Source organism: Galeopterus variegatus, unplaced genomic scaffold (assembly GCF_000696425.1).
Source record: "Galeopterus variegatus unplaced genomic scaffold, G_variegatus-3.0.2 Scaffold12933, whole genome shotgun sequence".
NCBI classification, from domain to species: domain Eukaryota; kingdom Metazoa; phylum Chordata; class Mammalia; order Dermoptera; family Cynocephalidae; genus Galeopterus; species Galeopterus variegatus.
The window spans coordinates 5,635-18,995 of record NW_007739044.1 but is presented as its reverse complement, the minus strand read 5'-3'; the positions used below and the strand labels follow the sequence as shown (position 1 = coordinate 18,995).

At 38.7% G+C, this 13,361-nt stretch overlaps 1 protein-coding gene across 1 annotated transcript; it reads left to right on the top strand.

The window, feature by feature from the left end:
* Positions 1-1,443: 1,443 nt before the first annotated feature.
* LOC103581381 (solute carrier organic anion transporter family member 6A1-like) lies at positions 1,444-12,372 on the top strand (the record flags this gene model as incomplete). The annotated part of the gene is made up of 5 exons (XM_008563229.1): positions 1,444-1,603; positions 3,071-3,518; positions 3,553-3,659; positions 11,782-11,809; positions 12,113-12,372. Coding segments are annotated over exons 1-5 (1,003 nt in total), but the record flags the coding sequence as incomplete, so codon positions are not given.
* Between the last annotated feature and the right edge of the window lie 989 nt (positions 12,373-13,361).

The window sequence follows — 13,361 nt, the reverse complement described above, 5'->3', positions numbered from 1 at the left end:
CCAAAAGTTATTTTTCTTTCTAAGTGATTTAAATATTATCTCTAATGTATCTCATAACAAACATTGATTTAGGCTGTTATGCTTCCTACAAACTTTATTACTTATTCAAATTTTACCAGTTTAATAAGGCTAATCTTAACCGGTGCTCTTTTACTATAATCTTTTGTGAGAACATCTGCTGATAAAATTTCCCCCTCAATTGAGTAAACTTCAATCTACTGATTTAGGATATAACTCGTAGAGAGCTACGCATAGTAGTTGTTTTTTAATGTGGAGGTTCATAACTCTAATAATTTGGAAAATAACTGTCTTTGTTTGAGTATCTACTATATGCCAGTAATGGGGCTACACACTTTTAATATATTGCTTCTAATCCTCATAATAATCTTTCAAATGGGTTAATTATAATCCTAATTTTACAGATTAATAACTAAGGGAAGAATGTTTAAAACACATGTAAGTAACTAAGCAGATGAGCTGGATCTAAAGCCTGTGCTTTATTCAGTATATATGATGCCTCCTTCATGCCCGCCCCCCACCTTTGTTTTCCTCTGGGTTTTAAAAATTATGTAGCATTTCATTTATCTAGAAGTTAGATTTCTAATCTCAATAAACTGAAGAGATTTATAGAAAGCCAAAAAATAAAGTAAAATAAAAAGCCAGAAGTGATTGAGAAAAATAGTACTTATAGCACCCACATATTTAATATCACTTTCAGCTTACAACTTACAGGCTTTATATTTTGTGCAGAATATGTAATAAATTCTACTATGTAATTATAGGAGGCATTGCTATGGATTAAATGTATCCCCTAAAAGTTGGTGTATTGGAAACTTGAGCCCATTGTAACAGTGTTAAGAGGATGGGAAATCCTATTGTGGTATTTGAAACGTGGGGCCATTAATAGGTGATAAGATTATGAGAACTGTGCCCTGGTGATAGACTGATCCATTCATGGAGTAATGGGCTTGGTTCTGATGGCTTTAAAAGGAGAGCAAGTGAGGAGGTTAGCTCTCTTTTGCTTAGCTTGTTCTTGCTATGTGACACCCTGGCCACCACAGGACCTTGGAGAGAGTCCCACTAAGAAGAAGTTCCTCACCAGATGTGCCCCCTGGATTAGGGTATTGTTCTGTATGCTTGCACCACAGATAGAGTCTCTTTCTGCTTTTTTGACACGACTTATGTTGGTGGAGTACTACTGTTTTTACTCATGCAAAGCTCATAATGGAGGTGGGGCTGTGTTTCCCCTGGTCTAGCTTCAATTTTAGACAGGACCTGAGCTTCAAGAGTTGGACTTTGCCTTGTTTTGGTGGGGTTCTTGGGAAGGAATGAAGTTCCTGCCCTTCTCCTTTCCGCATATTGTTTTTATTTCTATCCCTCCCTCTAGAGGCAGCCAACCTTTGGATGCAACATAGGACAGAATGGTTTCCTACTCCTTCTGCGATGGCAAATGGCTCTCGCTCTGTTCCTTCTCCTGTAACAGCTAACTTTTGCCAGGGACTAGAGGGCATGAGAATTTCCTGTGTCCGTCCCAGAGACAAAATTGCTTTTGCTTTGTATGCCGAAAGGGTCAGGGACACAGCCCTGGGGGGAGGGGGGGAGGGTGGGTAAACCACCAAATGTTTTCTTCACTGAAGCAAAGACATGGCAAGTGGATGTGGATTCCCCTTGTTTCTGTGGCTTTTAGGATTTCTAAACTGTTAAGCTAGCCCTCACTTGGTCTTTAAGAATTCATTAAAATTTCAAGTGTTCCTATATTCTTTTATGATTGCTCTTTCCTCCTTCTGTGCTCTTTCGAAGGTAGAATGGTTGTGTGTTCCACCCTTCTTCCAAGGGGCTTGTTACCTTTTGAAATCAATTCACTTGGTTGCTTTGCAAATGTAGCTCTTTGATGGGCTCAAAAAAGTATAATTTCTATATTATCTAGATTTTTTGTCATTACTGTGGAGTGGGGTTAACATTCTCTTTGGCTCTCTATATCCTGAGTAGAAGCAAAATTCCCAGAATCATTTGTTTTTAACAGAGTTGTCTTTTCCTCTTCACTTCCTGGCAGTGCCCAGCCTGGTACCAAAGCTCAACGATACGAATCCCCACTCCCCTTTCCTACCTCCTAGAAATCCTGTGTTTCTTTTATGCTTATCCACGTCATAAAGCAATGTGAGGAGCCATCTCAGATGAGTATGATGCACATGGAAACCAGGACATTGCTCTTACTAATGTAGTGACTATACATTTGACAGTTAGCATAGGTGAAATAACATTTCCATTCCCCAATGTGCATGTAGCTCTGTTGAGGCAAGCTCAGGCTTCCGGGCAATGATGGGGTCTTTGTTTCCCTCTTCTCCAGTTCTTCTTAGTGGTTTGCCCCTGGTCTACCAGCCCCAGCACTTTCAGAGCAACACAAGAACTTCTTGAAAAGCTGGATTGTTTTTGACAACACAATGTCTAATCCAGCGGAGGGAGGATAGTTTCATCTCACCTGGAAAGTAACCCTCCCCATACATGTGACCTTAATAGTTTATATTTCAGCTTAGAAAAGAAAACCAGTATGAAGTAGCATTTTCATATAAAACACATGTTTCATATCCTGCTACTGTTCTCCTACATTCTTTCTCTCCAGTTAAGGTTTGTATACCTTGGGGAAATAAACCATCCTCTGGGTCTCATGCCCTAATTTAGTGAAGAAAACAAAAATCCTTGCTGTTCTTGGACAGGGATAGTGTTTCAAGACAATAATTTCTATGGGTAAACCACTTAAGGGCAATCTTTGGGTCATTATTTTCTGATCTCTGTTCTTCTTCCAAATCTTTCATTGTGGTGGAAGTGTCTTTTCCGTGTCTTCTCATCTCTCCTGGTCCTTCAACCATTTTTCAGGCTGTTTCTAGTGAGATTGTCTAGTTGGAAAAGACACCTCAATAAAGTAATCTGAAGAAATTGGGGGGCAGTTCCACAATCCCATTTCTGCATATTTCTCTTTCCTTGCTTCCTAATGACTAAGTATTGAATATGTAGTAGCTTTCTTTGACTTCCATTACTTTAGCTTTTTAAATTTTCCTTCCCCACGTGGAAGCAAAGAAGGAAAACAGCCTTGGACATTCTCCCAGGGCAACTGTCAACCCTCCCGCGGGGACGTTGGCCTCCCGCGGAGGAGGAACGTTCCCTGTGGAGGCTTGGGCTGCAGGCGCCCTTTCGGCTCCCCAGTCCTCGGACGCCCTCGCCCGGCGGGCTTTGGGGTTGGCTCAGGAAGGGTCGGCCGCCCGCGGCCTGAGAAAGCGCCAGGAGCGACGCCCGGAGCAGCGCAGGGTGAGCCGCGCCCGAGCCGCGGCAGGGCCTGGCGAGGCCATGAAGGAAGCCCGAGTGCAAGAGCAGCCTGGGGCCGCGCAGGCCCGGCCTGCCAAGGGCACTGAGGCCGGGGAGGCCGGGGGAAGACCCGCGTATCTGACAACGTTGCCAGCGGCCCTGATAAGGTTCCGCAGATTCCAAAAGAAGAAAAGGGCCAAGTCCCCCATTTTCCAGAAGCCGCCAGAACCACAACTGAACGACAGTTTGGAGGGGCCTCGTGGCTTGGGCTCTGAACGACAGTTTGGAGGGGCCTCGTGGCTTGGGCTGCATAGTCATCCCCTGCTGCCAGCGTTTTAACAACGTTCGCTGCTTTGTCTGCTGCACCCACCATAGGTCAAGGTGAGCCGGAGGGGCGGGCTCGTCCTGGGAGGGCAGCGGCGCGGCCGCCCCGGGTTGCCCGCGTGGTGAGGCGGCACAGGGAGGTGTGGTGTGTGGAGGACGCGCTGCAATGACAGGCTCCTGTCATTGCTCACCTGCAGCACCTGATTGACACAGTCCATCCCACACAGTGTGGGTGACAGGGGCCCGGTCTTCAGACAGCCGGCTGGAGAGACGGTGTTATGGAGTCATTTAACCTTATTTGGTCACCAACTCTGAGAAGTTCTGCGTTGAATCACTTGGAGCTTAAAATAAGGTTGAAAATTGTCTGTGATTACCCGGTTGTTGCTACTTTGTCCACAGTTTTGAGATACTCTGGCTAAGCCACTTTCTACTGGATCTTGTTTCCTCATCTGTGAATTGAGGGAGTGGGGGTTGGGACTTCAAGTAATCTATATTAGAGAACTGAAACTCCAGCGTGTTTATTTTTGCCTACGAAGTTTGCAGAAGAACGTGAATTTGACCACCTTTAGAGAGGGTGTGCATTCTCTGCTTGATCACAACTGCCACCGCCCCCGTTGTATCTAGGTTTTTTACTAGCCTCTTTACACCGATGGCATTGGAATTTGCCAGATCTGATCTCATTTTTTACTGAAATGCTATGTCTAAGTAAGTGCAATAAAAATCTGTATGTGGTAAGAACCACACGAGAAGGAAACATCGGTTTGTCCTGAGACCGTCAAAGAAGTTTCTTGAAGAAAGAGGCATTTGAACCATGCGTTAATAGTTAGGCACAGTTCTGATAGTTAGGGATATAATTAAGGAGTATTAGGAGTATTTATTGAATAAGGAAAAGAATGAATGAATGAGTGCTTTGTTTCAGAAAGGCTTGTTTCAGAATGGTGAATGACAAGTTTGGCTGGATGATGTTTTCATTTGAGCACCATAAGGGGGAAATTATTTTTATATTATTCATTGCATCTTCCCAGGACCTAATATAGGGATTGAAGCAGAGAAGATATTCAATAAATATGTATTGAATGCATAAATGAATTAAGAAAGAAGAAAAAGACAGATTGTGGCCTGATTGTGAAGGCGTTTAAATACCAGACAGAATTTTGAAAGGATACTAAAATGTGTTTACTTCCCACTATGCTGAATCATGAGTAAGGTGCTTTACAAGCATTATCTCACTTAATGTAATCCCCTTATTAGGTGGGTAATGAGTAGCCGTTGAAGGTTTTTGAACAAGTGGTTGACAATGAATGGTTTTAGCTCCATCACTTAACTGAGTTCATCTAGGTTATTAGCTCAGTTCGGGTATAGAATTGAGCCTTGCATTCATATAAATGATATATATCTTAATTTTTAAATTTATTAATTGATCTATTTATTATTTTTAGCTACATTTTAAACAATTTTGAAATGATTTTAATAGTACAGATAGGATGCAAAGGCAAAACCAAGAACTTCGGCATCCCTGTCACCCAGTAACATTTTACCACATGTGTTCGTTCCTTCAGTCTCTCTTTCCCTCTACATCCTAGTGTAGACTTTTTCAGACTTGGTGTCCCACTACTACTAACTATTGCAGTGTGTCTTCCCAAAGTGAGACACTCTCCTACATAACCATCATACACTTCTCCCAGTCGGGAATATCAGTGCGTTACTACCATCTAATTATGAATTGGTGGCCCATTCATATGTCACCAATTGTCTCAATATTTTCTCCTTTTCCTTTTGACCCAGAATTCTGTCCAGGAACATATATTGCATTTAGTTGTCATATTAAAGTGATATTAAGGTCAGATTAAAGTCCGCTTTAAACTGAATACTTCCTCCATTCTTTCCCTGTTTCTTATGTCCTTGGAAGACTATAGGTCTTTCATTAAGTGGTTTGAACTTCATTCTGGTCTGTTTGATGTTTCATTATGTCCAGACTCAGGCCATGCTTTCCTCCCTCCCTTCCTTCCTTTCATACTTCCACTTTATTTAGGTATAATTTACATACAATAAAATCCCCCCTTTAAAATGTATACAGTTGTTTTGGCTATTCTAGATCATTTGCCTTTCCATATAAATTTTAGAATCAATTTGCCTATTTCTATTAAAAGACTTACTGCAATTTTAATATGGATTTGGTTAACTTTAACCAAATTTCTCCACCATTTCTCAATGTAATACCCTGCCAACACTGTCGCCACCATCATGGCCTTCACCAAATATGTTCCTTGGACTTTGGACTTCCCAGGCTCAGGAGCTGTAAGCAATAAATTTCATTTTCTTTATAAATCACCCAGTTCTCCAGGTATTTTGTTACAAGCAACAGAAACTACTACGGAAGCTTTTTTAAAAATGCAGATTCCTTAGGATTTTTTACACACGTGATCACGTCATCTATGAATGTAGGTAGTTTTACTTTTTCTTCCCAATCTGTAAACTTTTTTTACTTTTTATTATCTTATTGCACTGGGTAGGACTTCTCCAGTACAATGCTGAATAGAACTTGTAGAGATATTGATTTTTCCTGATTTTTAGATAGAAAGCATTCAGCCTTTCATAATTGAATATGTTAACTGTAGGTTTTTTTCAGATGCGCTTCATCAATTTGAGCATGTTCCCTTCTCTTCTTAGTTTGCTGAGAATTTTTTTTTATCATGAATTGGGGTCGAATTTTATCAAGTGCTTTTACCTGCATTTGTTGAGGTGATCATACTGTTTCTAAAATTTATTCTATGAAGATTATATATTGCTTTTTTTTCCCCCCAGATATTTAACCTACCTTGCTATCCTGGGATAAACTCTTCTGACTGGATTATTATCTTTTTTTTATATATTGCTGGATTAAATTTCCCAAAATTTTTTTAATAATTTTTGTTTCTGTGAGAGTATTGGTTTATAGTTTTCTTGGAATGTTTTTGTCTGTCTTTAGTAACAGATAATAGTGGCTTTATTAAATTAATTTGGATATGTTCCTTCTCTTTTATGAAAGAGTTTGTGTAGGATTGTGCACCTAACGCAAATTCTTTCAGAATCAATTTGTCAATTCATTGCCTGTCAATATTAATATCAGCTTATTGATGCTAAAACTCCAAATTCATCCTTATGACTGCTCTTTGAAAATGTACCCAAGCCCTTTATGTATTTTTCTCTGCCAGCTGTCATAATGTTAAACTGTCAGTAGAAGAGGCTGGAGAACCATTACATAGAAAAGATTTTACTTTTTGGTTCCAGTGTGCTTGCTTCGTAGGCTCCTGCAATGTGTATAGCTATATTTAGTTAATTGCCTTATTGTAAGGGAACTTGTTTTATTTTACTACTTAAATAGGTTGACCATACATTCCAGTTATCCTGGGACAGTCCAATTTATGCCTGTTGTCCCACTTTTTCATCATAATTCCTCTCCCTTCCTTTTTTTGCTAAGTATTATTATTAATAGTTTATTTAAAGAAGCTGGGATGGATTTAATTGGCCTCAACTTTGTACTTCTTGATTGTGCTCTGGTCTTGTTTTACTATGGGTAAAAGTCACATGGTGAATAGAGTCCTTACTCTGACACATAGTTAAATCTAAAAGACAACCAAATCTTTCTAGGCCCTGTCTATATATAATGTTAATGAAACTTTCTCTTCAAGGACAGTGTAAAGAGCATTCCCTGATAAATTAAATAATCTTGGATCAAGTGATGAAATTAATTCTTTCCAGTAGTGGGTGATTGGGCAAATTTTTGGTGCTGCTGGTTCTGCCACTCACTTGGTGTGTTAGCTAGATTTGCCATGGCCCATGGCCCATGCTGTAACCTGCAAAATGTGTGAATGTGTGTCACCAAGCTGCCTGTTGGTAGGGTCAGTGGGAAGCATTAAAAATTATAGATTAGTTGTACTCAAAATATCTGTAGGAAACAGAGGCTGAACAATTAAGTCATAGAGTTTGTCTTGCTCTCTCTCTGCTCTCTCTGCTTCTGCTGTGTTGCAGTGTGAGACCTGTGGGTCATTATTGCCACCACCAGATGGACTTTGGACTTCCCAGCCTCAGAAACTGTAAGCAATAAATTTCATTTTTCTTTATAAATCACCCAGTCCCGTGTATTTTGTTATAAGCAACAAAAATGGACTAATACAACCAGGAAGAACAAAACAAAACAAACATTCAAAGATGGGAATCTGGAATTGGTTATCTGACCTGATTTGTCTTGAAAGCAATGAAAACAGTGATCTTTGTGCCTGTGGTTCACTAGAAGTCCTTGGCATGTAGTGAGAAAAGAGTTATTTAAAATATTGCTTAGGACAGAGTTCTTATTGAGGACAAGGCTTTGGGAGACCAAATAGCTACTGCAATTGACTCCTATGATGGGACATCTGACTGCAAAGGTTCTGGGTTTGCCTGACTGCCTCTGACTGCACTGGAAGGTTTACAGAAAGAAAATGAGAAGTTTGTGACATGGTTAGGAAACATGTGAGCTTCTCTGATGGTTCTATAAGAATTTCTTATCTTTTTTAGCCACATATGGTTTATTTTGAGCAATACCAATCCTTATTCACAGGTTGCAGAACTGTAACTAAGTTGAACTCACAGACTCACCACTTAACATGAGATTAGGGACATTGATGGGAGTGAAGTAGAACCCTGAAAATTGGGATAAAGGCATTTGGGTGGAATTTGGTTAATCCGAGAACCACGAGCCACCAAATCCTGAACCTCCTTTGCCAGTAGGAGCAACTATTCCACCTATACCTAAAGAGAAGACAATCCTTTGCTTGAAGACACTACATTAACCTTGCCAGGGTTAAGGGAATGCTGATTCCCCTCATGACCCATCCCACTACCCCTAGTTAGAATCAGATTTAGACTTCCTGGAATAACTAATATAAAGTCTGTCCTGGGGAGGAAATATCTTTCATACCAAAAATTTGTTTGCCACTTCAGTAATGCTTCTAGTGATGAACTGCTTTGAAGTATGCAGGGCTATCTCTTAAAATGGAGGGAAAGTTTCTTCATTTGCACCACTCACTGTTAAGAAAGATACAATGCTTCTGGTGGGCCTCTGTGGTTTTTCAAAGGTGGAAGTGTGTGGTGGTAACATTATAGCCCTACTCAGGGAAAGCCATGAAAAACAGAAAAAAAAAGAATCCTCCCAGTGGACAGAACTTTGAGCAGTATATCTGATTGTCCATATTGCCTGGATACCATGCTGCCCATTGCCTAATGATTTGCCATTTGGTGATTAGGAAGACTGGGTAAAGGGTGTGTCTCTCCAAATGGGCAGAGTTATTCTATGTGAATGTTCACCAAAAGAAATCCATTGCATAGGAGATGCTCAATAATGAGGTAGATAAACACACTGTGAAGATTAGCCTCTTTCCCTAAGCCATTCTTTCTCTTGGTCGATAGGCTCTTGTTTATAGTGACAATCGCATCAAGGATGGAGTTTATACAAGAGCTGAATGCACAGCCTTACCTTCACCAGGGCTGATCTGGCTATTGCACTGTTGAGGGCCTGTCTTGCTACCAGGAAAAGTCAACATAATCTAAGAAATGGCTCCATTCCTTAGTGAATTCAACCAGTTACCTGGAGGGAGGCTGATCACATAGTTCTGCTTCTGTTATGCAGTGGACAGTAATTTCTCCTCACTGAAATAGTTATTTATACTGGGTATGGACTCTTCTTCTGTCACCATGGTCTGGCAGCACTATAATAATTGGTCTTAATGAATGCCTTATGCATCATTTACCTGATCGTATTTACCAGCACATTGCTTCTAAACAAGAAATTCAATTTACAGCAAAATAAGTACAGCAGGAGGTTCATGCTCATGGAATTCACTGATCTTACTACATATATCTATAACCAGAAGCTTGGCCTTGTAGATAATTATGACGTCATGTTGAAGACTAAGATAAGACTCCAGCTAGTAGACAATAATAAAGTGTTGGTTGTTGTATAGGATGGGGGATATGCTTTGAGATAGCTACCTGTGTATTTGTTATCTGGGATCAAGGAGTAGAAGAGAGGGTGAGTAGTAGAAGAAGGAAGTTTTATATATTAAGTGCAGTCTCATAAACATTTTGAGTAATAAGATTTGTAGCAGCTACATACTTTCTCTTTGTTTTATGTGTACGTACATAAACATACATATATTTGTGTGTGTGTGCTTATTTATATATATGTATTCCAATTCTTTATTTTTTCCCTTCCTCTTTCCCTTCCTATTTTATTTTTCTATTCATACTATATGTCAGGTAGATAACCTTGAAAATTTGTCTCTAGGTTACAGAATATGCCTCAGTTAGAAGGGAAATTAATACCTCCATCCTACAGATAGACTAAGTTACTGACAGGACTTAATTCCTGCCTTAGCCATTATACTCCTTGGCCACATCTCAAGTGAGAGTTGAATAAAATTCTTCTCCTGGGTGCAGCAAAGTTTTTATATCTTGTTTCTCGATAGTATTGGTCTGTTAAACTAGTTGTGGCTCCTAGACTAGCTTGTGGTTTCTTCGGCAATACAATTCTCTCAAGTTTATTTAGTCCTGCTCTATGTTTGCTTAATTATTGGCAGTTACCTTGCAATTTAGTTTTTAGGTTAAAGAAAATCTGTTCAAGTTTGTGACTAAACTAGAAGGATTAACATTACCCTGAGATGAATTTGGTGACTGATTGGACTATGTGTCTCTCCTTTTTGGGAAAGAGTAAGAGCATCCTTGTAAGAATGATAATTGCAATATATTAGGCAGAAGTATGATGATGTTGCTGTTTGTTTGGTGTGGAAGTTTAAATATGGAAAGAAGGATGAAAATGTATCCTGAGTAGTCTAAAGGGTGAACTTTTCAAGTTATGTGTCTGTTGACCATTAACTCCATTGCTTCCCTTCTGGACTCTCCTATTTGCAAGGGGAATGGCAGCCTATAAACTACACTTCCCAGTGTTCCTTGCCAGCTGGCTTCCACTGAGGTGTTGCCAGCGACAGGCTGACAGTAGATTTGAAAAGAGGCAAAGGGAAACCTCTATTTTTTCCTCTCTGTTTCTAATGGCATTTTTGGCAGCAGGAGCAATGCTGGGTGACTGAAAGCTCCTGTATATATGCTCAGGAATAAATGTGGTTCCATCAGCAGCAGCAATAGTGGATGACTCAGCATTGCAGTGCTTCTGGGCTCTGGCTCTGGCTCTGGCAACTGCAGGAGCAGCAGAAACAGCAGGTGACTGTGAGCTGCCTCTCATAGCATCAGGAAGAGTATGGGCTCATAGCTTCTTGCAAAAAGAGGTAGAGATTGCAGTTCCAACAGTAGTAGCAGCAGCCCATGCTTCAGAAACTTTGGTTATTTAGATATCATGATTTTTGATTAGTAACCATTTTCCTTTTCGCTCCAATAAATGTACTGCTTTTGTAACGAATCCCTATATCAGTTTATTTTTGTTTCAAACACTTAGTATGATTTTTTTTTCTAGTTGGATGCTTAGAGATAGACATGCATATAGTATGATAGCATTTATTTAATGTTCAAGAACATGAAAAACAATACTCTATATTGTTTAAGGATTTATACATTATCTGAAAGGCTCAAAAATGGTAAACTTCAAATACAGGATACTGGTTATGGAGGGGAGGGAGAAGAATGTGTTTGGGAAGGACACACTGGGCTTCAAATACTTTGATAATGTTTTATTTCCTATTCTAGATGGTAAATAAACATCTATTAGATTACTTATTTTTTTATAATTGAAATATAATACATTAAAATAAGGATAAGTACTAAGTGAGATGATACAATAGTCAGTATTCTTCAGTAAATTATTCATAGAGGTAGTTAAAAAATAGCTTCACAAATTTAAGTAGCAAATATTTCATAGAGTTTAAGGCCTATTTGTGCTTTATTTTTATTTATTTATTCCTAAAAAAATTATCTAATTACTTATGGTTATACATATTTATGGGGTACAGAGTTGACTATCAGTATTTGTATACAGTATGTGATAATCAAATGAATAGTATTAGCATGTTCATTATTACATATCATAATTACTCTTTGTATCCCTTATCCAATTACTCTCTAGCCCCTCTTCCCCTCCCCCCTTTCCACCTTTGGTGACTATAGGTCTTTTCTCTCCTTTTGAAAGTTCAGTGTTTTATTGTGGTCTGTCTGTCTGTCTGTCTCTCTCTCTTCCTTCTTTCCCCCCACTTAAGAGTGAGGACATGTGGTATATCTCTTTCTGTGCCTGGCTTATTTTAGAAAGGGAATCCTTATATGCTTATAGTGTTTAAACATCAGAATAATGTAAAATAAACTTATATCAATGTAAATTTTTTTGCTTTGTAATAATTTTAATTGTGATCTATTTTGTCTCTTAAAATGCATATTCTTGCTATCTTTTTTCTTTTTTACATTTCAAGTATGGTATTTGGTCTTGTAGATGTNATATTCTTGCTATCTTTTTTCTTTTTTACATTTCAAGTATGGTATTTGGTCTTGTAGATGTGATCATTGCCAATTTTCAGAAGGGTTATTATCTGAAAATCATTGAGGAGTCAGTATTGCAATTTAGTTACGATATTTCATCTGGCCTGATAGCAATATTTGTAGCACACTGTGGAGGGAGAGCAAAAAGAACAACATGGATGGCAGTTTCCTCCTTTTTAATTGGAGTTGGATCACTTTTCTTTGCCTTTCCATTCTTTAATAATAGAAATTATGAATTTAAGGTAGAAATTGAAGGTAAGGTTTTTAAATATACTGTCATACATTCAATCAGTATTTACTTAAACCACTGGCTCAAGGAACTTCAATAGACTGTGATTCCTGTCTGTCTGCATATCCATCCATGCATATCAATTTACATGACCAAGATTACTAATTAATTGTAGCTCCTTAGTGTCATAATCATACACTCTTGCATATAAGAGATGAGCCCAGGGAGGAGGTGAAAGAATATTCTGGGATACTTATTTTGTGAAATTGTTTTTCTTTCATCAATTTATATATATTATGACTCTCTGGAGAACTTCAGTAATTCCTTATGTCTTCCACAATGTGGCTTAATCCCTTTATTCTCGCCTTGTGTGTTGAGGTGAGAATAAAGGGATTAATTAAAACACATTGTGGAAGACACATACAAAAAAGGGTCAGACTCCTTTTCTCGCTACTCCTACCACGCCAAAATGGGAGCTGCTCTTTGACATAGTACTTGAATCTAAAAAGATTGGTGACTTCTTCAATTTGTTTTTTATTTTCAATTTATTTTACAATCTTTTCACTATTCTTACTAGATAAAGGCTATTTGAAATTTCACAGAACTATATTTTTTGTGTGTGTGTTTCTTAGAAAGCTACTGATTTATTGATCCTCCTTTGGATACTAATATACTTAAAGAGAGTGGTTTTCAAACTTTTATTTTTATTTTTTTTGTTGAAGCATAATTGATTATACATATTTTTGGAGTACAGCATTGACTACCATCAGCTGTGTATAACATGAGATGGTCAAGTCAATATTATTAGCTATTCATTATTACAAATAGTAATTATTCTTCATGCCCCAAACCTCTCTCTCCCCAATCCCCCTCACCCTCTCCCCCACCTACCTCTAGTAAGCATAGACTCATTCTCTCCTGGAAGTTCAACATACTTTTGTGGTCTTTTCTTTCTTTCTTTCTCTCTTTATCTCTCTTTCTTTCTGTCTCTCTTTTTTTCTTTCTTTCTTTCTTT